This window comes from Idiotropiscis lumnitzeri, chromosome 19, assembly GCF_059441095.1.
Source record: "Idiotropiscis lumnitzeri isolate Australia: NSW breed Sydney's pygmy pipehorse chromosome 19, RoL_Ilum_1.0, whole genome shotgun sequence".
In the NCBI taxonomy this organism is placed as follows: domain Eukaryota; kingdom Metazoa; phylum Chordata; class Actinopteri; order Syngnathiformes; family Syngnathidae; genus Idiotropiscis; species Idiotropiscis lumnitzeri.
This window is the reverse complement of record NC_142409.1, coordinates 3,119,066-3,146,977: the sequence shown is the minus strand read 5'-3', so window position 1 is coordinate 3,146,977 and position 27,912 is coordinate 3,119,066. Positions and strand designations below refer to the sequence as shown.

At 39.9% G+C, this 27,912-nt stretch overlaps 1 protein-coding gene across 1 annotated transcript in view; it reads left to right on the top strand.

Annotated features, from left to right (window-relative positions):
• The window catches only part of ofcc1 (orofacial cleft 1 candidate 1), a 91,603-nt gene that overhangs the window by 34,098 nt on the left and 29,593 nt on the right, over positions 1–27,912 (top strand). Inside the window, exons 12-19 of the mRNA XM_088283566.1 lie at positions 240–388; positions 887–1,001; positions 1,358–1,634; positions 6,681–6,772; positions 8,452–8,582; positions 22,096–22,353; positions 24,554–24,806; positions 26,951–27,114. Of these exons, the coding sequence (XP_088139692.1) occupies positions 240–388; positions 887–1,001; positions 1,358–1,634; positions 6,681–6,772; positions 8,452–8,582; positions 22,096–22,353; positions 24,554–24,806; positions 26,951–27,114 (1,439 nt within the window). The remainder of the gene's footprint in view (positions 1–239; positions 389–886; positions 1,002–1,357; positions 1,635–6,680; positions 6,773–8,451; positions 8,583–22,095; positions 22,354–24,553; positions 24,807–26,950; positions 27,115–27,912) is intronic.

Genomic DNA, 27,912 nt, shown 5'->3' with positions numbered 1-27,912 from the left:
AGGATTCAAGACGAGGATGTAGATTAAGTGGACCCCTGAGGGCTGCTTTTCCTGTTGTTACCTTCTGTCTGTCATTGGCTTTGTGGGTGAGAGCAAGTCTGTGCATGTTTACTTCATTAGTACTGCATTAGCAAACGCACTGTGTGCATATGTGTGCTTACGTTGCTGGATGCACCTGCAGGCATGTGTATTCATCTGCATAAAATTATCAGTTTGTTTGCCCTGCTTTCTGTCTGCAGCTCTTACCCCCTGCCTGTGGGATTCTCCCTTCCATGGTCCTAATATTCCAACTGACTGCATCACCAGGACAAAGTAGCTACACAAAGTCGGTTGTGGCTTGGGGGGCGTTTCCCATTTGCGGGCCGAGCCTTGGCCTGGTTCAAGGCAGGTATGTGAGTGGAAGTTAAATGAAATGTGGCATTTGGACATTTTCCACATCCTGCCGCGGTTCAGCCATCCGATTTGTATCAAGCTTCGCGGGTAAACTAGAGTCTAACCCGTCTGACTAGCTCGAGGTGGGCTGATCTCCAGTCAATCGCAGTGTACATACAAGTATAGTACAAACCAAAGATACACGTTAACACTTTTGAACAATTCATAATCTTTAACTCATTCACTACCAATGACGGCTAAATACGTCAAAGATGTATTTATTTTTTTTTACTTGGCTGGTAGTGAATGAGTTAATAAACCCAGTTGTTCTGGGAATTTGGGAGGACGTAGGAGTATCCATAAAAAAATTCCACACTGGAAGAAATGCGCAGATATTTGAAACCCACACCTGAGAACTACGAGGCAAATGCAAATCATTTAGCCATCCATTTTTCCGCATCCAAAACAAAGATCTCCTGTTTCAGGTAACTATCCTTACTTTTTCCCAAACCAGATACAAAACGCCACTGCTTAGAGGAGAGCCCAGCACACAAGTGGACCAGTTTCAGAAAATCGAAGCGCTCATCTCCTCTGATCTAGATAACTGGCTGTGCAATATGTACTTTCAGGTGGGCATTCGTGTGTTTATGAGATCAGTTTACCTTTTGTATTATTATCTCGTTGAGTAGTTGCCCAAATTTTATTTCTACAGAAGGTTACTGCACCAATAGTCTCTAGATTTGCACACAAGACAAAAAAAAAGAACTCTGATGATGTATCTTGAATTAAACTGTCACCATTTCATGCTGTGACAAATTCTAATTAAGGCAGTTTGATCACTCATACCTGTACTGTAATTATACACACACACGCTGCTCTTGTGGCAAATAATGACGAAGCAGCTGCAGATGACAACGCGAGCGAGTATTTTGTCTCACTTTTGTAGATGTAGTTCAAACAAACATCCACTTGTTCATTGTTTCAGATAAGGAAACTCCCACCAGGAACAGCTAGGGCACCCGAGTGTTGCATCCCCCTACAGATCCCCCCTTTAACCACCCCTGTCATGCTCCAGCCTGCTGTCCAGCACTGCCGACTTCCAGGCCAGGCTCCTTCGGGGTCCAAAGCCGATCCACCGCCAGTCCATCCCCAGTTGAACCTGCTCCATGCTGGCCCAGGAGAACCCGCCATGATGCGTTCACCCGAGGGCTCTCCCCTCCACCTGTCAGCGGATTCTGCTTGCTCTTCATCATCTCTGCCAGGTAGGGGTTTAATGTTCACTTCTCCCCTGACTATGCCACAGTGGGAAGAAAATGTCACCCTAATGTCACGAGAAGTGGCATTGGAAGAATGGCAGTTTTCACTCAGTGGTGTACAAGTGCTGGAGGGCAGGGTTGGGTAGACAAAGTCGGCAACGCTTGCTCAGACACCATGCCAGAAAAACTGGAGATTCACAGGAGCATGCAAAAAAAAAAAAAATAATCCAAGCAAATATTTGAACAGTTACTATTACAGGTGATAGAACCTAACTTAACACACACAGAATTTCTGCATTACACCCCACCCCGAAAATAGAAAACGTGCTGGGTTAAAAAGTGTAACAAAGGTGGCTAATTTAACCATTATGTGACCAGGCAACCTGTGTTCTTTGAGGAGATGCAAGGAGCATTTGTTTTTTTTTTTTTTTTTTTTTAAAAAGTCCACATGAAAAGAAGAGCAAAGAGCAGCTCTGAAGGCAGTGTCTGATTTTCAAGCAGCTTGTCGTTTGCTTCTGTCACCATTGACGCGATTAGCCCCTAATCCAATGGCTTTCCAAGTTTTTATGAACAGTTTCTATCAACTCAGATGGATTTGTGAAACAGCCATGTGGCGTTTCAGGTTAGCAGTGCGGAAATAATTATTGAAAGCATATTGTTCTTGATACTCACCCACGTTTCCAGCCACCCTATACAGCAGGGGTGGGCAAACCTTATTGATTGGCGGGCCACAATGGGTTCTAAAATTTGACAAAGGGGCCGGGACCAGGAGCAGATGGATGGAGTTTTTTGGTAACCTCCCCTCATCAGATAAAAAAAATTACATTTTTTTAAAATAAAAGTTTACAAAAGCATTACAACAATATATATGTCTTTGAAAAAACACAGTATTTAGAAAATAAAACATTAACAAGGTTTATTCATTTCATTTTTTTCAAGTTCGGCGGGCCGGATTAAAACATTTAATGGGCCGCATGTGGCCCCTGGGCCGTAGTTCGCACACCCCTGCTATACAGGCTCATTTGGTATTGATCGTCAGCAACGAAGACTGGCTAGCCTCGTTGTTATTAATACATCCTGCCCTTTTTGTGAAAGCATCGCTCATCTTTATTTAACAGTCCTCAAAAGTTTCTGGCATGTTCTGCTTTAAACATCACACGGGCTTTTTAATTACAAATGAGTTGTGACAGGTCTGCTGGGTAGCACCCTGGCCCATTTTAAAAGTGATGCCGACTGACAGCTCGGCAGTGTTCTCCCAGCATTGAAACATGTGGAAGAAATTGGTCTTTTACATTTCACAGCTTGTCGCTTCCTCCGCCAACTGACCTGTGACCCCCCCACAGAGATCCTAACACCCACAAGGGATATGTCCCCAACGAACTGAGTGGCTTTCTAGAGAGTGTGCGAGAGAGCGTGAAGGAGGGAGGCACTCGCAATGAGATTTATGTTCTGCCAACACTGAGCGAGAGGTACCAGGTCTCCACAAACCACACGAGCACTGACGCAGATGTGCATGTCAGCACATACAAACATTCTTGTCGGTAGGTGAGAAGGTTGCTTGGGAAGTGAACCTGATCCGTAAGTGAAATAACGGATCAAAAGGTGTCCGACAAAGTTCCTCATTCCCGCTGCTAGCTAAGCCAAAGTGACGTTTTCTCCTGATTTGCATGCAGATCTCTTCACGTTGCATTAGGACTGGAGGAAATTCAGGTGTTTATATGGGGAGATTACATCAGCATTGAAGGAAGCCATTGGTCGGACAGCTTTAACCGATCTCGAAAATGCTAATCCAACTCAACAAGGAAAAGAGGAACAAATTATTCACCCGCAGTCTTGCAGCTTTTTGTCAAGTCGGAGGGTTTGAGACATTTTCTTCCCACTTTTACCCCCTCTTTGTTTCTAACGTTTGACGGGGGGATTTTTCTCATTACCCATTTGTCTCCGACTCGACTGAAGTATATAGAGACCTTCTGTCATGGAATGTTACAAAGCTGAGTATGACAGTACAACTGGAAGTTTGGGTTCCTGAGGCTGAAATTGAATTAATCCCCTTGGAACAAAAAAGTGTGTGGTGTCTCTGTCTCAGAACAAAACCTGACATCCCAATCTAAAAGAATAACTGACATGTTTCAACCCCCTTCAAATTCTGGAGATGATTAAATGTTATTGTGTAATGATATCTTTTTTTTTTTTTTTTTGCATTAAATGTCTCAGTTGACTCATCCAAGCATGATGAGAGTATTTGGCTTTTTTAACTTGAAGATTAGCTGCGGGCACTTTGGGTTAAGTGACCTTTCCCATTAAATGAATGATCCAGTTACATCGGGTTTGTTTGAACCGAAATGACTAATTAGATTAGCATCTTGTTTCGTGATCGCCATTAGTGGATCACTATGAGCATGCAGATGATTCTGACGCAATTTGCAGCTTCTTCTTGTTTTTTCCGCACAGACAACTACAACCCCCACCCCGGACCCCAGCCCCCATTCTCACTGCCACACTGACCACCATTAAAAAATAAATAAACATCCCCTTGAGCAGTCAAAGCATGTCAAGGTCCCAGGCGTCATCGATTTAAAACACCACATACTCTCGCAATCAACTGAATGCTGCATCTTGTTGATGAAGTCATCAATGAAGTTCATCAGCTTGTCTTTCATAAACATTCTAGAGTTACGCATAACCACTATTTCATTAGGTGAACCCAGACACTGCACTGAATTCAGTTACAAAGATGTATGTATGTTCACTTCCAAATATTTGTTCATTCATAAATAAATTTGCATAAAACTTTGTGGAGGTGTGGCACGTGGATTTATTTTCAAGTGAGGTCCACATTAGATGAGTTGAAAGTCAAATACATGGCATGGTTCGACGAACAACCATTCACATTCAAATCTTCAGACAATGGAAAATCCTATTTTAACCTAAGATGAATATTTTTGGAAAGTGGGAGGAAGCCAAAAATAAAAAAAAAAACAACAACAAGCTCTGGGATAACATAGAAGGCAAGAACCGATATTTAAATGAACCTCAGAAGTGTGAAGAAGACTCCTGTGCTGCCTCACAATGAAACTATTTCACAGGATACAAATACTAACATCTTTCATTGCCCAAGTCAGACTCCAGCAAAATGATTTTATTTTCAGAATTTACCATTGTTTTGCATAATCCTCCTTAGACCAGCAGGTGTCCAGAAATATGGACGGACGAACAAAGAAAATTCCATTTTTTTTTTCATTCACTCTCCAAATCTGCATTAGATTCATTCGTATTTTTTACATCATTGTGTCTTGCAGTGATGTATTAAAATAGTAGTGGGCACAAAGCGCAAGTGCAAAAGCAGCCGAGTCAGTCACCGTTCTATGAGAAATGTAACTTACAATGGTCACTTTTTATTCTTGAAATTCTCAGATTTAGCCGTAGGGTCAGAGTCCTCGTAGAATCACAATAACAACCCGACACAGGCTCAAGGGTATGTACCTGATCCTACATTCCCTCTGGAACTTTGGACCAGTCATCAGCCAATTAGGGGCCCAGGTGAGCAGCAAACGACCATTTCGCCGGTCAGCGCTGACATACTGAGGGGGTCTCAACAGTGGAACGGACCTCGGGCCTTTTTCTGTCTCCTTGGCGTGTTTGGGAGCGAGGTACACTCATTCGTATTTCCACTCTGGAAAGTGCTGAAAGTCCGCGTCGAATAATATTAATGATCGTCAGTATGTGTGTGCGTGTGTGGATGTATACGCAGGTCTGGTGGCATAGGGGATTTGTTGCCGGCCTTGAGTGCCTGGAGAGGCTGGCGTTGTGGCTGCTCTAGTGCTCCGAGTTCACGGACATAGCCCTCAGCTGTCCACGCTGCCTCCGCTTGAGTCGTGCGTGTTAGCCGGCGAGGCTTCACAGAATTACTGTGCGCAAGTGCATCAAAATTCACGGTGGGCTAAACAGTAGCTGTCGAGCAGAAAAACATTCTCTCATTATGCTTAATGTCCATCTGAATTAATTATATGAAAATGGGGGAGGGGGGGTGACAACTAATTCGATTTCTGGAATACTGCATTTTTCCGAGACTTTTCTTTGACTTTTGTCAATCAAACAGTGTGCATCTAAACAGAAAGCTATTGGGAACAGGAAGTCAGGAAATCATTTTAAAATCAGCAGTATGACCTTTAAGGTAATACGAATCACTGCTCTGTGTTAATTAGAAACCTTACACACCCGAAAAAAAAAAAAACAGCACCATCTTGTGGGGCATTGTGGAGGTGTGTGTGTGTGTGTGTTGGGATGAAATGAGATTTCAGACTCCTTAAAATCATCACATGAAGCCTTCCTGCCATTTGACCTAAGGAATTGACTTTTGTTGCCATACTTTTGTTTTTTTATTTTTGCACTGATATGTTTAATTCTGCAGAAAGAAAAGTGGCCATGTTCAAGTCGATGCTAACTTTTACATCGCGAGAATTTGCCTGTAGAAAGCTAAGGTTTACTTAATTACAACCTTCAGGCAATGCAGGAACCCCGTTTTAAAATTCCGTGAATGTTAATATGCTAAATAATGCAGATCTCTGACTCTTCAAGCATGAGACACACATCTGGTGGCTTACCATTCAAATTACAGAAAAAATAGATGGGGGGGGACACTTCAAAAAGTAATTTTCCAAAGGAAAGACAAGTAGAAAACATTTTTTAATTCCTTTTTTATTATGACTTATAATTTGGTATTACATATATTAAAAAGTGGTCATATTTCAAATTCTATGCAGCCTCACATTTTGACTGCCTAAAATGTTTACCGCAACATTTTTACTCCTGTGGCACTTTAAATACCCTGACTAAACGTAACCATCAAACGGTCATTTTAATGTGAGGCCATTATGAAAATATTGTTAATCTCCGATTATCTGGAATGTATAACTTTGCTGAATTATTTAAGAATTTTAACAACGGCACTCGTAATAGTTCGTCGGACTTTGTTAGTATATGCTGTCAATCTTGAAAGTAGACATTGAATTTGGTTTGACAGTAACATTGTTTTTTTGGGGGGGATTTCAGGTAAGGATCCTTGTCCAGGAGACATTTCAGGCAATGTGGTAGCAAAGAGTCATCCTCCCAGGGAGAAGGAAGAAGGTGGGCTCCACTTCAAGGTAAGAGTGATTTTTAAAGCAAAGTGCTTCTACCCTTCAAATGAGCATCCTTCTCCGCTTTTCCCTGCTGTGCCCTTCCCACCTCTTGCTTCACCCGGCAGACCCAAACACAGGCACACACACGTGTACATATACACACGGTCGTCCCCAGCCTATTATCTGTGATTTGTCAAAAAGCATTTCACGCTAACAGGTATTCCGGAGTCTTCAAAGCCATTTTTGCTCTGCATGACGAGCTCAATTCAGTGAAATCGGCAAAGCCAGGGAGACCTCTCCCTTTTCTCTCGTAGCCGCTAGAAAACTCTCAAAGCGCTTTTGCTTTGTGCTACGGAGGTCTTAAGCGAAATGAATCAAAGTCTGCATGTTAACCACCGCACTTTGTGTTGCGCAATGGCTTGCTTTTGGTGCGGCCGTTTGATGACATTTCCATTAAAGCTGTTAGAAACCGATGAGCAACACTCCCGAAACATCCCTGCAAGTCTTTATCCACCCTCTGCTCAGCTAAACATGGCCTCACAGTCTGGCATTAATCTGTGGTATCCTGTTCAATAAATGAATTTGTTGTTATGAGGTTTTAGTTTCCCGTAGCCTCAATAGACTGTGCCCCCCCCACCCGCCCCCTCCCTCCTGGTCTTTAAAACCTTGCTAACTCTGTCAAATGTTGTGGTGTGGAACCCAGTTGTCTAATGATTAAGTGGAGTGATCTCCAACCTGCCCCAGCCTGGAAGCACTAGGGATCAAATTTCAACCATTCAACCTGCAGTGCAGGCCTAATTAAAATGAATTTTCTCCAGGCGACCACTTTGCCCACAGGGCAGGAATCCAGCTCTATACGAGATCTGCTTTTAAGGTATTGCATTAAATTTATTGCGGGCAGACGCCAGAGAACATTGTGCTTCATATACCCACTGCATTTTTTTCCCTCTCTCTTACTCTCCGCTTTCTTTCCCACTTCTTTCCACCTTTTTATTGTGATCATCACTCTGGAATCCAAGCTTTCTTGGCAAAGATTGCCCTATGAAAACGAATGGAGCTTTTATTGGGCCCTGATCATTTACTACTTCCTGGGCCTTGGTTTGTCTCTGGAGAGACGGCGAACGAGGGAGATGGAGGAGAGGAGCAGGTTGAAAAGAAGGAAACAGAGAGAGGTTGCAACCGTGGAGCTCATTAGCATACATCAGTATGAGTATTTCACAACTTCAAGCAGAAAGGCACTAAGCCCACCCAAGGGCAACGCAGGGCTGACAGGGCCGGGAAAGCAAGCCGTTAACATGTTGGCGGCTTAACAAATAATATCTGCTCCCAAGTACCTTGGTGAAATATTTAAAGCCCCACTTCCTAACTCCATTTGACTGTGTTTATGATGATGACAGTAAACGACTTGTATGAGGGGGGGTGGGAGAGAGGAAGTGTCGGTTCTTAGATATCATATATTTAACACCGCCGTCACTGTGCACACATTTCCCAAACAAACTCCACTTGAATGATGGCGTGCCATATGCGATTTCGCCATCGCTCTCGTCTCGTGTCAATCGCACAGCGTTTGAGATGCTCCAAAAGCGTCACGCACGCTGTCACTGTCACCGCGTGCGTCCCCCGAGATAAATTCAGAGGCCTGCTTCCTGCTTTGCTTACAAATGACGTCTGCATGTGTTCTCCCCAATTGCTGCTCCTCACAGAAGAAGCCAATCAAGAAGACAAATAGCCGCGGCCCCAGCGTGAGCGGCGGCAGCGCAGGCAAGCACAAGATGCAGCCTTCGGTGCAGAACCTCTCCATGGAGGAGATGGAGGAGTACACATTCTCCCTCTTGTAAGTCTCATTGTAAAATATCAAAAACACCTTATGGACAAAATCATTGAAATACGATTGATCAAGGGGTGGCGTTGAATTTTAAATCTTCATTTTATGAGGACATTCGAATTGTATGCATCAACCGTTGTGGACTTGTTTGGACAAGAACTTTTTTTGGTGTGCCACAATGCAAAAAACAAAGTCAAAAAGTTATTAATTCTGGGTTTGGTTTTGAGACCTAAATCGAGATTATTCAATCATCAAATTAATCAACAACTATTTTGAGAGTCGATTAATCGCTGAGACGTTTCAATGAAAATCATCAAAATTCTCAGAATTGAACTTCTCAAAATTAAATATTCATACATTTCAGTAGTACTTCATGAAAGCCGGCTTAATATATAATTTATGTTTAATCAAAATAACACTTTTCCAAACCTCTGCTGTTACTTTGGAAAAACATTGTTTTGCCCATTGTGTATTTGTATCCGATTATTCGATTAATCGATGGCATAATAGATAGACTAATCAACAACCTTACCCTTAACTCAATCCCATCAAACACCTTTCGATGAACTAGAATCGTGAAAAAGCGTGCTACTCGTATCACTAGTAGCACTCGTGCTCACCAATAGTGCACAGGTGTCGAACTCAAGCACCGAGGGCCAAGGCCAGCCCACCTTATCATTTTATGAGGCCCACCAAACACAAATTCTGTGCATTGATTTCATCAATGTCTGCGCTTTTAAAAACACTGAGAAATTGCAAGCATTTTTTTTACCAATTAGTAGAAGTTAAAGCAGCTTGCAAAAATGTTTTGAGGAATATTTAGACGTTCTACGCTACTAATCTCGTTGCACACTTGAGTACAATGACAATAAAGGGATTTCTATTCTATTCTATTCTATTTAATGTTGCTACTTGGAATGCTTAGTATTTTTTCTAGGTGGTACTTGTTTCTCTCTCTCACCGATGACTGGGCACAGACACTAAATTCAAGTTTTTCTGCAAAAAAAAATATACCTGCTATAATCTCTATTAGCTTACCAGGTGTCTTAATATTTTTGTCCATATTTTTGTGCAGTTACAAAAATGTCTGTCAAACAAAACCATCCATTTTGCCTCGCCATACTCATCATAACTCTGTTTAGGTTTGTGTTACTCTTTCAAACCAAAGGTAACAGTGCCCCCTTTTCCTTCAAAACATTTCAGTCGTTTTGCATATAAATGAATGTAGACTCCATATTAGTTTAGCCTCAGACATTCTCGTATTACCAATCCTAGCTGCTCTCATCTTAAATTTTGGGCTACGATCGATGTTTGCCGGGCCCATTTTAACGTCAAAATTAAGTGACTGAGGTTTTCCTTTTCATCATAGCTCTCGGCGTTTGATTTTAATGAGAAAAAGGGAATGCGTGAAAAACAAACAAAGACTTCAGACTTAGAAACTGTACGGTGCATCAAAAGAAGCTAAAAGCAAAATGTCCTATTTTAACAACAAAGTACAGTACACAGGTATTTTTTTTATTATTTTCTTTGAACGGCAACTAAATTAAGGGGAGGCGCTACACTACTGTAGGGCGAGTGGGAGTTACGTGACGACGCCAACCCTGGAGAATTCAAAGTCGTATCCTCGTTTCCTCATTTGTGCGAGTTAGTAATTTGTAGCTGCTGGTCACATATTAAACAAGATCAGAGACTACTCGCTGACATCTTGTGAACATACTGAAGGAATTCAAATGATTAAAAGCGTGTCCTGCCAACAAATGACGACACAGTCTGGCGAGGGAACGGATATCCATAAACTCACACAATAAACGCGCATATGGGCACGGCTTGCACACACAAAGAAATACAATGAAACGCTTTTCACAATTATTCATATAGCTGTTGTTGCTTTTATTTTTTTAAGAGCTCTGAGCAGTTGCAGAGTTGTGCAAAAGACATTTCTTTCATTCGGTTCTTGAGGAGGATTGCACCGGGATGGAGGCCTGGCTCCGAGTGTTGCTATTGATTTCATCTTCACAGGAGAACGAATTACACCATCTTTGAGCTAAAGGCTGTTTTATGACCTCACCTAATCAGAACATTAGAAAGACACAGTGCTGCTGTTGCCATTCGCAGGGATATAAAAGACACCGCAAGCTCAAAGTCATTGCCTCACGCATCCCTCCCGCTGTGATGTTTGACTTTGCCAAGGCTTCTCCACATTACCTGAGGACTCGAAGAGATGCGGGGAGGGAGGGACTGTTTATTTATGATTCTTTTATTTTATTTTTTTTATCTTTCTTGCATAATAATAACATGATGCAACATCCATATTTTCTTTTCTTCTGCTGCATCTGCTTGCATGAGGATTGTCTGTAAACCTGTGCATGTACAGCACGCGTGCACATGCCATGTCGTGTGAGAATCACGCTTCGAGTGATTGAGGGATATTACTGCCATCTATTGAGCCACTCGAGAGGGAGCTCATTAAGATTTTTATAGGGTGTCCAAATATTCATGCATTATTAAGCCGACATTTCCAAACTTTGGAATTGATTCGGGATATTGAGATGAATCACACGGTGCGGTCACTAAAACGGAATCTGATTGCACTTTGAAGCAAAAAACAAACAGGAGAGACATGGCTTTGTCTGAAGACGCTCAGTGTTACAGTATGCTCTAAACTAAAACAAACGCCCAGCACATAGTTGTAATATTTTAGGCTGCAGGTGCAACGTCAACGTCCGTAACAACTTGAGGGGGGAATACACGGACTGTCTGTCAAGCGTATGACAAGTGACAGGTTGCAGGAATTAATCGTTGCAGTGATGTCAGTTGCATTGAAATTAAATCAACTCCTCCTCTTCCTCAGGTATTTGGACTCGATGAAGGCCCTCCAGGAGGCTCAATAATGCACAATTAGAAACTTGTATTGGTAATTACAGGTTATTTCTGAAGAAATAAATGGAGCAAAGAGGAGCCATAATAATTTCTCCTTTCTTGTGCGTGGACGATCCGACATTCCTGCTATGTGCTTGAACATGCATGCAAACTAATTTGGTGACCTTGTAGCACTTAACTTTGTTAATCCTCCTATGTGCAGATGTTGCAATGCTGGACTCTCTTTTGTATCAAAACTGTATCAGGGCGATTAGAAGTCATTTTAATGATCTTCATCCTTTTTTCCCCTCCATCCACTTCTTAATTCAAATTCAGAAAACATTATCCCAATGGGGCAGTTAAGGAGCTAATGGATTGATAACATCGCTTAGCTGCTAAAGAAGGAATTTCACATTCAAAATTCAATCCATATATTTCCATGAAACAACATAAGACAAAAATTGGCTGAAACAAGTAAAAGAATTCCAGGAAATAAAATGAACTTGATATAATCAAAGTAAAAGTAATCTGTTGTTTAAGTCAACTATTCACAACCACTGGAAATTAACATTCACATCTTGATGAAATATTCCTTGCACCACTACTAATACTACTGCTCCTGCCATACCTACTAAGACTGGTTGTAGGTGAGAATCCTGTTTTAATCAAAGTAATTCTCACACAAGCAATTAGATCTAATTAGTTCAATTATGAAGATTCTAATTACATTGAAATATTGCCCCTAATTCTCATATCAATTACAGTATATGTATGTCTTACCCTGATTGGGGGGCATTGGGAGAGAGAGAGAGAACGAGAGAGAGAGAGAGAGGGTGTGAAAGAAAGAGTGCATTGTCACAGAGTCATAAAGTAAAATTTAAGTTTTTCTCCGCAAATGTTGAATTCCAAAAGTGTATTTCTGGTTTCCGGTTGTGTTTAGCGCGTATGTTTGATTTTGTCTCCTGAGTCCAGACACTTATAAATTTGCGTTGCGATTTAGCTGTTCAGAGTTGGATATGCACCTCTTTGAGACAGTTCCAGCTTGTTAATTCATCAAAATTTAATTATTATTATGATTATTAGACTCACCAATTACACAATTGGCATCATCGTAAAAAACAATTATTATCTACAGTTTTATATAATTTTTCAAATAGGACCCATTTAAAGAATGTTGAATACTACAATACTACAGTTAGTATACTTTTCAAAATTTGAGTGTTTTATTAAAATTGGTTATTTAAATGTTACCATTATAATTGGCAATTTACAAGTGTATCGCACATAAACTCCAATGCTTATACAAGGAAGCCATACTCAAATTTACACATTTGCACCTTTACTAAGTTAGTTTTATAAGCAATCCAATCCAAAAGGAACTAATATTATAATACTTCAAATAATTAGATTTTTCTTGTATGTATTATATATATTATATATTATTATATTATATATATACGTTCGCCCCCAAAAAATAATTGTGATAAATCATTACTAAAATAATCATGATTAATTGTTTTTTTTTTTCATAATCGGGCAGCTCTAGTTCCAGTCAAAATCCTTGGAAAAGTATACTTCATCACACAAGGACTTAATTGTGGTGTTAAACACTCATCTATTGGCATGACCCCAACCTTCATGATGCTTTCATGAGGGCGATACTTGTCACAACTGTATTTCCTTGGCCACCATGGAGGCGATGATTATTGACTTAATAGCGACTCTGCAACATGTCGAGCGGCACCAGCTAGCCAGCCAAAGCTTGTTGCCTCAACAACTCGAGCATTTGTGACGTTAGCATGTCCAGCCCAGTGACGCTTTTTTGGATTGTCTCAGTGGTTCATTGGTTGGAAAAACTTCAGAATCTGTGATTGAAAGTCATTGAAGTCAGTGTTGTTATTCATCATGTTTTGGTGTGGCGCAAGATACGAATTTGCGTATTTCAATGCATAATCTTTTATTTTATTTTGACCCTTGCATAAGTGATGACTCTATCACGAGTGCCGATTTATTGATATTGTTTGCAAATCCTGTACTGCATTGCTTGTTGCGTAACCAGCTGCTGTGTTTCATTAAGGTTTATTTTAGTTCTAGGGTTATTGTCACGTTTTTGTCTTTTGGCCATTGTTACCCTGATTGTATCCCACACACACACACACAAAGCCAATGAAAAAACAAGGCACACTTGTTGTGTCATTTAGATGATCAAAACCAAAGTCTTGCATGATGATGCCTTTAACCCGACATTTTTTTTTTCTCTGAAATATTTGGTCGAACCCAAAACCATTTAGTCACACAAACATGCAAACTCAGACTTTGGCGGTATTGCAACACATTCTGATGGTGTTGGTGCAACAGCCGCATGCACACACATACACAGCATGTTCTTTTTGTGGAGTCAAAGAGAACACATTGACCTAATTTCCCCAAGTTAGCTCGGCTCGTTGGGGACCAACGTTCCTCTTCACACGTTTCCCCCCACCGAGCCAGTTATAGGGCTCCGTCTCTGCTGTTCTCTTCCTCGCCGTCTGTTTTCGTGCTCATATGTAAGTTTAGTAGAAAAGGGGTAATGTCGTCACATCAGGAATCCATCTGGTGTGTAAAAATGCATCTCAAAGAAACTCGATGGGGTCACAACTAAAATTAAACAACGGCGAGTCGCAGCCTATCAGTCCTGTGCACGCTGCAACTTTAAATCACAAGGCAGTGCAAAGGTCAATCAATTCTGATGTAATGTTGCTCGGAGAAGTGGGCGGATGGCAATGCTGGTCACCTCTGGGGCGCTTTCCTGTGCCGAAGGGGCAGGAATATTTGTGTGCATGAGAGAAAGACAGAGGAGGCCCCCATGGCTAGCACTGGCCGGGCACACATGTCAGGGATTTCTGCGTCCAGACGTGCTCTGGTGCTGTCAGCTTAGAAGCAAAGCACTTCATATCTTACAGTCACCCACATACATATATTCACACAATCCTCCTTCTTCCTTGTTTACGGAAATGGGAGCTGTCAGGTTCTCGACAGGCTAAATTTGCCAAATGATTGGTTAATCTACTGTGATGTGGCTGTCAGTCAGTGCTGAGTGTGATCCCATTGGTGCTCTGGGTCACATGAATGTGCTTGCCACAGATAGAGAGGCGAGGGGAGGGAGTTTCATACAAGAGGGCAAGTGACAAGAGCGATATACGTGAGCGTACGAGTGATTGCATGTGATTTGCTCATGTATGTTCTTTGTACGTGTGGTTCGTCCAAAGCTGACACTTCGCTCTGCTTTCCCCCGGTAAAACGCACAATCTGCAGTCACTCATTTCCTACTCTGACAAACATCTTGAGCAAATAATAATATGAAATCATAATAATTCAAGTCAACAGACAAGTGTTTTAGCAAGAGTTTCAATTTGGATTGTTACTGCTTTTTGCAATACAGATACACATGGACTAATCTATTGAGCAAATAAATGTGTGCTTTTACAAAAACTGCTCTGACAGGCAATTAGTTTGATGCTGTCACATATGATGCCAGAGTATAAGGATGCTGTATATCACTAATCGGGGGCACAGATGAGATACTGTAACAGGGGTATAAATATATATATTAGTGCTCTCAAGTGATTAATTTTTTAACTAATTAATCACAAAAAATTCCATGATTAATCACGATTAATCACATTTTTCAACTACAATTTTTTTGCAACGTTTGTAACAGATATTTACTTGAATAATATTTTGGAATTGATGCAAAATCACCCAATATGAAGTATATTTAACTCAAAGACTGTTCTAATAGCTTTCTTGGATTCTTGAATACGATCGAAATGGAGACATATTTTCAGCCATTTTTCTTCGAAACATTTCTCACAAGCGCCACACTCCAGCAGTGTTGGTTTGCAAGGCCCAGTGGTAACTTGAACACAATGTTTTGTTCTGAGGCGTGCTAAAGATGTTCAGCTAATATGGCGCAACATTTGTAAAGTATGCCAATTATTTTTGAAGTAAATCAAACTGTAAAAGATTTAACTGAGTTAATATTATATATATATATATATATATATATATATATATATATATTATTATATATAAGGGAATCCAACTGCAGGAAGCTACCAGTTCAATTGACTGACAAATAAGTGTATGAGAAACGGACCAACAGAGTTCTGATGGACTATAATAAACAACATACGTACATAAGTAAAGTTAACAAGGGCAGCACCTACAGTATTTTTACATTAAAATAATAAAAACTAAAATGAAATAAATATAAAAAAAAAATCCATGCAGGAAAAAATATATATAAAGTACGCAGCAATAATATTTAAAAAAAAGAAATCAGTCATTTCTTTTTCCACCATTATAGACCATATACAGCATTGTAGCCTATCACAGACAACTTTTCGCTGCGACTTTCTTTGGCTGCTCAATTTTCTACTCCGATCTCTCTAGTAACCATGTGCTATAGTTGGGAGACTAGGTCAGAAAGCAGTTAAATTCTTGTGCAGTCGTCTGGAGGATTTAATACTTCAGCAGTGAGCGCCACTTGCAAATTGAGAAATTGCATCACGATTACCCAAACTGTACAAACAAAATAAAATCCATTCACAGCTGACTGTTCGCTTAATTTGTAGCTACATTGTGATTGCAAATTCTTTTCCATTTCATTTTGATTGTTGTAAATGACTTGGGAGCCACATTTTAGAAAAACCTGAACACAACCAAATTCCTCTATTTGTGGCCGACAATAGTTTGAGCTTGTGCTGTTCTTCCATTTCACGTTACAATCCGGGAGTGTGAGACTTGGCCACACACTTGGGAATCCTATTTAAAATCGTATTGAACGTGAAAGATTTACGATTGTCTGTTTTGTGGGCAGTTCGGATAGGAAAAAAATAAAAATTTCAGGACACCTCTCTCAATAGGATTATGACTCAGGATAATGTTTTAAAGACATTTGCTGACCTTGATTGGAAGGGTGGAGACGGGCTGGATAGTCAAATTCATCCAATTTATCAGTGTTTACTCCTCTTCAGAAAACGAGCTAAAGGCGCCAATGTGATTTTCTGTTTGAATGTTTCATCTCAATTTGCAAAATAATTATCACATATTACGTAAATATTTAAAACAAAACACGGTCTAATTTTATTTGTGCTTTTCTTTGCATTCATTTTCTGAGGCAGATCATTAATTACAAAGTATCATTTAGCTTCAGCTTGTAATTATGTTGCATTTTGCTGACTCCACTTGTGACATTTTGCATTGACTCCTCACGCTCGCCTGCACATGAGAACCGCGCTCACGTTGTAAAAATAAGCAGCCGAACGATAAGTCAAACAAGGATTTCTAATTAAGTGAAACATATTTTTTTCATTGCTTCTGATTATGCGCTCCTCCTCTCCCTGTAGGTTACAAGTAATTGTGATAATTCACCAATATATAGTTCTATTATTTTAATTACACACTGATATACAACAGCAGAGTCGCAATTCCATAATTCTCCTTTAACAGCATCCCAAATACCTGCCACTGAGCTACCATTTTGTCAAGGAAACTCATTTATGTATATGCATGCCTTCCGAGGGCCTTGCTAAGAAACAAAGCCTATAAAGCTCCCACGTGGTCATTGTTGGAGGCGTAAATAAAATAAAAGTAAATGAGGAGGAGGAGAGAGGAATATATGGAACATCTGCCATTTATTTTTCGACAATATCAAGATGGCTGTTATTCTGTTGGACTTGTTTAAACAAGCACTTGAGCATAAACAACAACCACTAATTTGCAATTATGGCACTTTTGTACTTTCCGCGCTCGTGTAACGCTCCCCGTGGTATACTGTATGAGCCCCAGCATTGCCCTTAAATGCCAACCGTTTGTGAAACAGGGATATTTTTTTTCTTTTGCAGTGATGCAACTTACATTTTTTTCTATTCTTTAATTAAATTTAGGACACATGATAACGACTGGAGAAACTCACAAAAGAAAGTCTGTTTTGCAGGTTTATTTTAAATTTTTTTTTCAAGTCAGACCAGTAAAGAAAAAAAAATATTTAAAAAAATATTTCTTGATTATAAAAAAATAAATTTAATTAAATAAAAATACAAAAATATATTAATTTTTTTTGGACTGTAAATTTCCTTTACAAAAACAATAACCAAGAACATTCGAACTTGTCGTCCCTAAAAATCCCATTCACTCATTGTATGTGCGTTTGGAAATATTCCCTGAGCCCAATGCTTCACTCAGATCATTCGAGAACTCAGAACACTGTTCAAAAATTACTATTCGGTTAATCAGAGTGCCCCAAAAGATGGAGTGCTGGAGCCCAGTGCGTCAGGCGGTACAAGAAAAATAAACGGTTGAAGAACAAGCTCCTGATTACAGGCTGCTTCAAGAAATGAATGTGAGTGGAGTGCACTCTGCCTCCCAAAACATATGAGGACGACGAAACGTACGCTTAATAACCACATCAGTTTTTCTTTTTTGTTTAAAATGGCTTACCTTAAGCCCTACTAGTACAGTACGACTAAACAATCATGATGTGTTCTATCTGATCAGATGAACCGATGAACCAACTATTCTTTAAAGATTCAAGCTCAGCGACAAGTAACGCATGAATTCACACACCATATAATGCACAGGTAAAGTTTTTCCATGTTAACTGGCCTTTAAAATTTCGCAGTCCCGCGCATCTGTGTCTGAAACAAGACGCAGTTGTTGAATCAATTCAAAGCTTGAGTCTGGTCTCGACCTATCTCGAGTACTACCACACTGTTAGAAAAGCACTCATAAGCAAATTCTGACTTAAGTTGTCAAGCGTGCTCAAAGATGGTTTGACCTTCCGAGTCCTTCATGATGAAAAAAAAAAAAACAACATTGCATAAAAGGCTGGTGGAGTCAGCAAAAAGATACAGAAGACAAATGCCATCAAATTCCCAAAGAAATTCATAATCAAGGGAATGAGATGTAAACAAAGATAAGGTATCAGCAGTCCCATCTCTTTCTTTGACACCTCAGATAATCACACTTCCATAATCAGTATGGCAGTCATGCATGTAGGCCACGAAGAGAACAATCACATTATCTGTCAATCTTTTAAGTCTATTTTCACACTCTCAATTTTTGCCTTCTCGATTTCCCCCCGACAGCAAGGCATTCCTCAGCTATGTGTGAAAAGATGGGAGGTTTTAGTGCATTTATAAACAATGCCAGTGGCCCAAATATGAAAGTGACAGGAAATAACTTAATCCTCAAAATGAAAGGATAAGTCCGATACTTTTAAGTGGTCCTCGACTGGAGGGTTTAAGCCTGCAGTGCCGTGCAGAAGGATTCCGAGGGTTACCTTTTGTGGTTCAGCCCTACAGACTTTTTACCGTTAATCTGATTTTTAAAATGAAACACCCCACTGTAATCCGCCTTCTAAACCACCTCACGCTGCCCATTCTCATTACCTAAGCATCTTTAAAAAAAAAAAAAAAAGTCATGCTTGTTGTACTGGCTTTTCTGTTTCTATTTTTTAAGAGCAAACCAGTCCAAGACTGTCCTGTTGCAGATGGTTGACACGTTATTTGTATACCTTGCACAGTCTGGCAAGGTTTAAGGGAAAATGATGAGTCAGTTTTGAGCAAAATAGGAACACAAATGTATCCAAAGCAAGATAATTAGGGAACAGCTTCTGACCCAGATTTCACACAATCCTTTTAAGTGCAATTAAAATGTAGCAATGTGTGCCAATGCATGGCTGGTGAAATGGTTCATTTCAACTTTGGGCCTGAGCCATATGCAGTCGTTCAAGGGGTATGCTGTAAAAAAATAAAAAAATATCCCACCATGACTTTCTCCCCTTTTTTTTTTTTTTAATCTATTATAGTTTTGTCATTGGAAGGGCCTCAATGAAACCAATTCAGCGGATGAGAACAGATTTCACATGGTGTTTGCTTTGGAAGAGGCACAAGGATGCCACTCAAGTGTCTAAAAATATTCCTCTTTCATGCATCATCAATATCTTCATTATATGACGGATGGGCGTCAGGTCGAGTTTGCAGTTTTCATTTAATGTCACTTGACAGGGGAGCATCTTGCCTGTGTGTTGCACACCAATTTCTCTTCCTATTTTTTTATTTTTTTCGGTCCACGTTGCAATCCCACTTTAAATACGCATAGAAAACCCCACATTTGGCCGATTCACCAAAACGCTTGGAATAGAATAAAAGCTCTAATCATTGTGGCGAGAGCACAGATAACATATTTACATACGTATTTATATCATGTGATTTGATTTTTGCGACGGAGATTACTGTATATTTTCATTGCCTTGTCTCTTTTGTAGTGAACAAACTTAGATCAAGACTACACTGCAAATTTCCAAGAAACTTACAGGCCACCAAAGGACCCCGAACCGAACACATCTAGCAACCGGACCACATCTAGTACCGGGCCGCAAGCAATTTTGGCTGCACAGATGATTAAAAAAAAAAGACTAACTCGCTAATTGTCTCGGTCGAATTGCGCTAATATTAAACAGACAAGCTAGCGAAATGCGTACGAAGCATGCTAGCTCAACAGGATGAGCGGTAAAGAAAATGGATGGATGATGGATTCGTTTAAATACACAGTGTATATATTATGCTTAGATCAATCACCTCTCATGCATTGTACAGCTCCAGTCAGTTTTCACATGCTGCACTTCATCTCATCTCACCAGTGGCCAACTTTTATGACAGATGTTTGCTTGTTATTGTTTCAGGAAACCTATTAATATTTATCAGGCCAAAATTGCTGGCTAAGTGTTTTCTCAATGAATTCCTCTGCCCATGTGTGCATCCACCGAGGAGCTTGAGAACTTGAAACAATTCAACACCTCAGAGAAAATGCCAGCCTCACAAAAAAAACAGAAAAAAAAACAAAACGTTTTGTTGTACGTGAGCAACTTTTTAGATTTAAGCAATGATACAAACTGGGAAAAAATGCCAAGGCGTTTCGTGGAGTAATAAATCACTGTTTCCCAGACATTATTGAGCCAAGGCACATTTACATTAAAAGAAAATCATAAAATGTCTGAATATTAAATTAATGACCATCTTGTCACATCCTCAGTGTAAAATCGGACCTTTTATTGAAGCACAAAGCTCGATATACTTGCAGGACGTCGTTACGTCTTCTGTTGTATGAATGACGACAGGTGGATGCAGGTGTGCTTTACCTTCTCCTGCTAATGAAAAAGCATTTAATGTTCTGCCCATTTGCCCTGTTGCTTGCATGGATACAGTAGATGAACAAAAATAGACAGTCTTATTTCAGACATATGAAGTGCATTTGGATAATTTCCGGCGGCAGGCCTGATCATCTCTCACGGCAGTATAGTGTGCCATAGCACCCTGGTTGGGAATCTCTGCATTAAATGCGAGATGCAACTCTGGTCTAATTTATTGGGTGGAGGAGTTGGGCAACAATTGATTCTGTTTTCTGTCCTTAGGCACTGTACCATTTTCCCTAGATAGACACTACAAAGTGAATTCCAGCCGTGCTCTGGAACACCGCGGCGAGACACTGGGATATCCACGGGCAAAAGCCTAAAGTCTCACTCTGATGCTAACCTTAGTTTGGCTACTTTGAGCCTATAGTTTAATTAATGTGAACCATGATGCGAGTCAACCATTGCTCCTACGCTGCAAACACATTATACTCCTATATTCTGTTTTACTGTAAGTGGCACGCCTCAGTTCAAGTTCGTCATACAAAACAAATGTACTCGTCTGCTCTGACCTATTCCGAGCTTGTGTCTGCGGCTTCTCCATCTGTGCCCTCTATATGAAAGGGAATAGTTGATCAGACCAACAAAGGGCAGCGCAGAGGAGGCAGAGGTGCCGAGGGAAGCTGAGCACCGCTGGAAGGGATCGCTATCTGCTTTGTGTGACAGTACACTGTGGCGCACAAATATAGCACACGTGAGCTGCACCTTGAGCAGCCGTTTATGCAAGACTGTTTTTAACAAAAAATAATTATAAATTGTGTCACATTTGGTTCGTTTACATGAAAACTATATATATATATATATATATATATATATATATATATATATATATATATATATATATATATATATGTATATATATATATATATATACAGAATTTTCCCGTGCGGCTAATATGGCGATGCGGCTTTTCTGTGGATTTTGCTTCCACCGGTAGGGCGCTCTATAGTTCAGAATATATGCTAAATAAATCTCAATTTTTTTTTTCTCTTGGGTCTGTTCTGTTTTAACTCGCAAAGTTTTTGCCATGTTTGAAGGCAGTGTTTTAGCAATCTGTTTATATACCTTTATGCGCATTTGCAGTACAAAATCTTTCTGTACATGCAGTAAACAACACATTTTTTCAACATAGAAAACTGCAGCTTATAGCCTCGTGTTGCTTGGATATGTTTGTTTTTTTTCAACAAGAGTTATTGCGGCTTATATCCAGGTGCGTCCAGAAATACGAGAGAGAGAGAGAAAATTAGTGCTGTCAACCGATTACATTTGTAAAATTAATTAATCACCAAAAATCCGTAATCAATTGCGAATAACTAGTAATTAAAAATTAAGTAATTTATAAAATTAGTTTTTCAACTACCATTTTTTTTTGTGAAGCTTGTAACAGGAATTTACTGGTAATTTTATCGTACGATGTCTTAAAACAGCCCTCCACCGAATGGACCGAGTTCTCCTCAGCTGTCCAACCCAGCCCACTTGGTCCTTTGCATGCTGCCATCCGAGCTAGGCCTGCCGTTGCTGCGGCAACGCCAGCAACAACAACAACCATGTGGTAGCTGGCGGGTCTCTGTTTTGCAGCTCAGCCTCATTATGCTGCTGCTGGCTTTGATGTGGTTTGTGAGGCTCTACCTGCATTACTGCAGCCAGTGGCTCTACCTCCAGGCCATCGCAGTTCCTGTCAACAAGTGAGTTCAGTTCCTTTGATACGCTCACATACATAACTATAAGGATGGGAGGGGCTAAGAGTGATATGCATGCACGTGCCGAAAACAAAAATGTATAGCTGCTTTTGTACCACATTCTTTTGTATCCTGCTGAACCAACATTTATAAATATCACGGAAGAAGAAATATTGCACCTTTGTACATACAGTAACACTAACATGAGAGTTTAGTACCACGGCCCCATGCACATAGAAACGAGTCTCAGTGTATCTGCAACTATTTTTTCATTTCATCGACACAAAACCGGCATTTTGTGAGCAATAATAGACAATTACACGTTAGGTGTTCTTTACCTTGCCGTGATCTGGGCTTTTGTTCCCAAGTAGAACTTCGAGCTCATCATCAGTCCTCACTAATATCTCCTTTCTTATTTGCTTGTGAGTATGTTTACAACACGGTGGGTTCTTAGTTTCAGATTATGCTGCCCTGATTTGGCAGCGTGATAGCGACATATATTCTACAGTTTTTTAACGTTTTCCTGCGGCCTCAGACATTATTTTAAAGCATTTCTTGTGTACACTAAAACATATTGTATTTAATTGAATTGTATTGTATTATTGTTATTAAATCCATTCATTGAATGAGGAAAATATTTTGCTCTGATTTATTAACAAGCCCTCACTGAGGCATTATGTTGATTCCGCCTCACCTACAAAATCCTAATAAACCACATTATTTGGAAGGAATTTAGTGTTGTTTATTTGTAGCGTATATTATCTTTTCAGCAACATAACAACTAAACAGCAAAAATCCCTGTAAAATAACATCTAATTGGCATATGGCACTGATTGAATTCGTCTCAATAAAACACTCCAGCTGTCCACATGCAAAAGCAGCAGTTTTAATAACTCGAACGGTGAGTGAAATCATCACATATTCAAATGTCAACATGGGGATTGAAAAACATTAAAGTACGAAGAACATTAGAGGACACTTCATGAATTAAAGACGTTTGTCCAAAATTTGCTAAAGGATTAAGTAAAAAACTCACAAGGAGGAATGAAAAAAATAAATCAGTCAATAAACAATCTTAAAAAATTTGCTGCTCCACTATCAATATTTAAAGATTGTAATTGTATTGTAAATGTTATGTTCCGTGATGAAAATGTCACTAATTTGTTCAAATTAATGTTTGCGATAGTGTAGATTTTTTATAAGTAGTTGGAATCGCCAATTATTACTTGTATTACAGATTGTATACACATCCAGCACCATGAGTCTTAAAATGTCCACAAATATAAAATATAACCAAAAGCATTCATCTCGAAAAGGCTTCCAAAGTGCACAGAACAAAGCCAGATTCATCAATGAATATTCTATACAAAATTAGTGAAAGTAATATGAACAGTATTCAATTATTGGTGAGGTAGATGTAATCAGACAGCTGCATCTAGAATTTTGACCTAAAAATATAACGCTCGGTTACAGTCCCTACTCTCATTATTCTGGTGGGAGAATACAATTTTGTATAACTGCATTCCATCATTCTAAGATTTAATTTCTAAAGTTTAGGCAAATTAGAATGAGAAAAGCGTTGCTTTCAATGTGACTCCTCGGCAAAGCAAACATTTCAATTTTAAAAGGGCGGACCAGAACGTCTTACGAATGTTACTGGAACAAAGCCATAATCTGCATTGGTATGTTTGAAGTTTTGTTTCACATGAAACTCCAATGGACCTCTTCAGCGAGATTAATGAACAGAATCTGGAATAGGCAGAATCAGATGGGACTTAATGAGCATAAAGCGGACCTGTCCTGTGTTACCACTGCTTTGCCGTCTTCTGACTGATGGGAAGATTAAGGAGCTCATGAGGCTTGCTTGTAAATGGCGAGTCGGTCTTGCGTACTCTGTTGCAGGTGCGAAAGTATTTTTGTGTTGTAGCGGGTGATGCTTTTTCCTCACCCAATCTTTTGTTATTTTCCATTCTTAATGTTAGCTTAATTCGACACAGTACTCAAAGCAGTACAGCAGATGATCTAAATGATGATGGTCATCAATTAAAATTCAAAATGATTGCATCATTCACAAATAATAGGATATTGTGTGACAAGCTTGAAATAAGTGCCCTAAAGTGGCACAACATTCGAAACACAAATCTGCCACATGCATATTGACACATGCACATAATGCACCCGCTTCTCCCCGCCTGCCTCTCACCAGATTCCGATTCCACGCATACACGGTGGACCTCGTGTACCAGAGTTCTTTGCTCCACACCCGCGAGGAGCTGGCCATGGTGGTGGTGGGTCCACTGACCTTGAACGCAGTAACGTTCCTGCTGGTTCTGATCAGATGGGGCTGTCAACAGATATTTGGCTCACTCCCTTCCTTCACGTCAAAGTTTATCATGGCTCAGGGAGTGTGGACAGTCCTGCACCCCCTGGCAGTCCTTGCAGTGGACGCTGTCCTCGGGGTAAGTCACTTAAAAATAACTTGGACACTTGTGCACTTTAAATAGGAGTTCACTTTATCTTGGCAAAGTGACTTTAGATTACAGAAAAAAATAGGGAGAGGAGAGGATGAGAGAAAAAGTGGAAAGTTATCTGCGTGTCTGTTTTTTTTTTTTTAAATCACAGGGAGCATGTTCAAATTATAATAATTACAAATTAACTGTGTCAAGTTCAAACCACACAACAAATAATGTACTTTTTTATCGTTAAAAATAATCCTTCAGCCAATATCCTCATTTATTCCGTATGGGCTAAAGAATCTTTGCCATGTTGATAATGTTTGAATCACTTGGCAAATTTCTTGATCAATCTATCTATCTATCTATCTATCTATCATATGATATATAAAATATAATATAATATAGACTAACATTAACAAATGCCCAGGAGCCACAGTAGCATGTGGAAGAACAATACACACCTTTCCCCAAGCTGGTCACACGCTGCTGGTTCATGCTTTACTCACATAGAGTGTAGACACCTGCTGCCTCATATTGCCTTTGCTTGGATTCTTTTTGCTGATAAGATTGTTTTTTTTGGGCTGGATTCTCTTGGATACTTTTATATGCGAGGGACTGTGCTGTTATTGTTTTATTTTATATTCAGTTGGCTGTGATTTTTTTTCTACATTTTTCGTGACCATCTCACCAGAACATTAGCACAGCCTGCTAATTAGCACAAGACAGCAATTAGCAACAAGGCTAGAAGCAAGTCTAGCTGCAGTCTCCACTGATGAATTCCGCTAACTCCGGAAGATGGACGTGCTACAGACAAAAATGCACCTGTTTTTTAAAGTAAATCGATGTTACTAACGTCTCAGAACAGTGGACTCATGCAAACAGACAGCTAGGTAGTTGAAAGAAGCGGCAATACATATCCGATCAGACCTCACTGGAATTTGCTGAGAGGAAAAGTATGAGCATCAACAAATGCAACTGAACCCCAAACAAGGCGACAAGGTTATTTCGGCTGTGAAACGCTTTTGTTGCAGGTAGAGCACCAAGGTTTGGTGTTTTAGCAAAATAATGGTGTCTGATATCTCTAAAATAAATTAGAAAACATCGCTCGTGATCACCAAAGTGCCAAGCCGATAATTATGCATACAGCAGTGTTGCATGTTTTGAAGAAGCAGGCTGAGATGTGTTTGTTGTTCTTTTTGGAGTGTGCGAGAGCAGTCTCTCAATTGTCAGGTGTTTAGACCTCTGCCAACATTATGCAGAGAAGAAGATCGCTTCAGCCGATTTATTGGTGCTCACTGCTGAAAATTATCCACTCAGTGAACCTTAATGACAATTTTTCAATTCTCTGGGAATTTTGGCACCTTTTCAATAATGACAAAGTAGATTTGAAAAAGTATTGGGTTGAAACCATTGCCTTCAAATATCTTGTACAGCTGGGGTGTCAAACACATTTTTCTCGCGGGCCACGTCATCGTTTTGGTTTCGCTCGGTGGGCTATTATGACGGTGAACCCATATTAATTATTATTATTTACACAACTAATTGATGGATAACTAGTTTATAAAATCAAAATCCAGGAAAATGTTGTTTAACTGCCATTCAATTCAATTAAAAAGTGTGATTGGTAAAAAGAAAAAAATACTTAACTTTAACGTTTTTAAAATTGACGACAGTTTGCAATTTTGGTATTTTAGCAAGAAACATGAAGTCGTGCATGATTTGCCTTTGCGGGCCATGTACAATTATGTGGCAGGCTGGATCTGGGCCCCGGGCCTTGTGTTTGACACCTTTGTTCTACAGTGATTGTCACTTGTTACAAAAGATTATTCACCACATTTGATAAGGCAGAACTTAGGTCAATTAGTAGAGCCCAAGCAAACATGGTGAAGCGGCATTTAGCTGTTATACTACTACACTCAAATGGAATATGTTGTCATTGGAAGTGAAGTCAGGCCCAACTATAAATGTGTTTATATGCAGATTGAAAACTGCTTCAACTCATCACCTGTTGGCAAATATGGCTACGTTGGTCACATCCAGGCTGATCATACACATTTCTTGTTGAAGTAGTCTCTGTGGTAAACTCTTCGATGGTGCGCTAGTTAAATCTAACGCTGACACCCCTAACTCGATTTTTATCGTCACAGCGTCTATCCTACAACCCAGACAGACCAGTGGGGGATGCCGCCAAGCTTTTCTGGCACTTCCACAGAGTCGACCAATCGGGCGCAGCCGGGGTGGCCATCACTGTCTTCCTTTATGCAGTTATCTTGCTTCTGTCCGTCACCATCTTTTGCGTTTATCTGCTCAGGTGAGGCTCACAGGTCTGAATTAATATCCCTATGCTTGACTATATGTAGGATCGAAATGGCAAAAATGACACATTTCATATTTCCTTTCTTCAGACCACGACTTTCCTACTTTCAAGTTGTTTGTAAGTGGTGAATATTTATGTGTCAACAGGGATTTGTACTCTTGCCATACAGTTGCTATTGCTGTTAATTGCCACAAAAGTTGCCCTTTATGCAACATACTGTGAATCGTTTTATTAAAAGGCTTTATACTGAAGCTACTAGATGGAAAAAAAATGCAATTGGCATGCATTCCAATTCTTCTTTAAAATGCTATCTGTAAAATTCCATCTTTGAGCTCCATTTTATACCTCCCCAGTGGCCTTTGAAGCATGACAGCTCAAGTTGTGAGAGCAATGAAAGTCACGGCTATTTCTAAACTGAAGCAACCTGTAGGGACAATCTGACAATGAAGATGAATACCTTCCTTGCTACACTCTGGCCTTGCTCTCACCAGAGGACTATACTTAAACATCCATTCAGAAATAACTCTCTCTTCCACCTCCGCAGCCATGTGCGCTGCTCCTAACTGCTAAACCATCAACCCTTGAAAAAAAAAACAAAACACAAAATGGAACAAATGTTGATCTGATGCATTTTGATTTCACAGTCGAATGAAATTACTTATGCAGGTTTGCGTGGACCTCACACATCAGCACTTTGAGTTTATATCAACATAACGGCAGATACACACATGCACTACACAGCTGCCTTTTCATACCCGCCATACCGTGGTATCGGTAGGAACATTGAAAGCA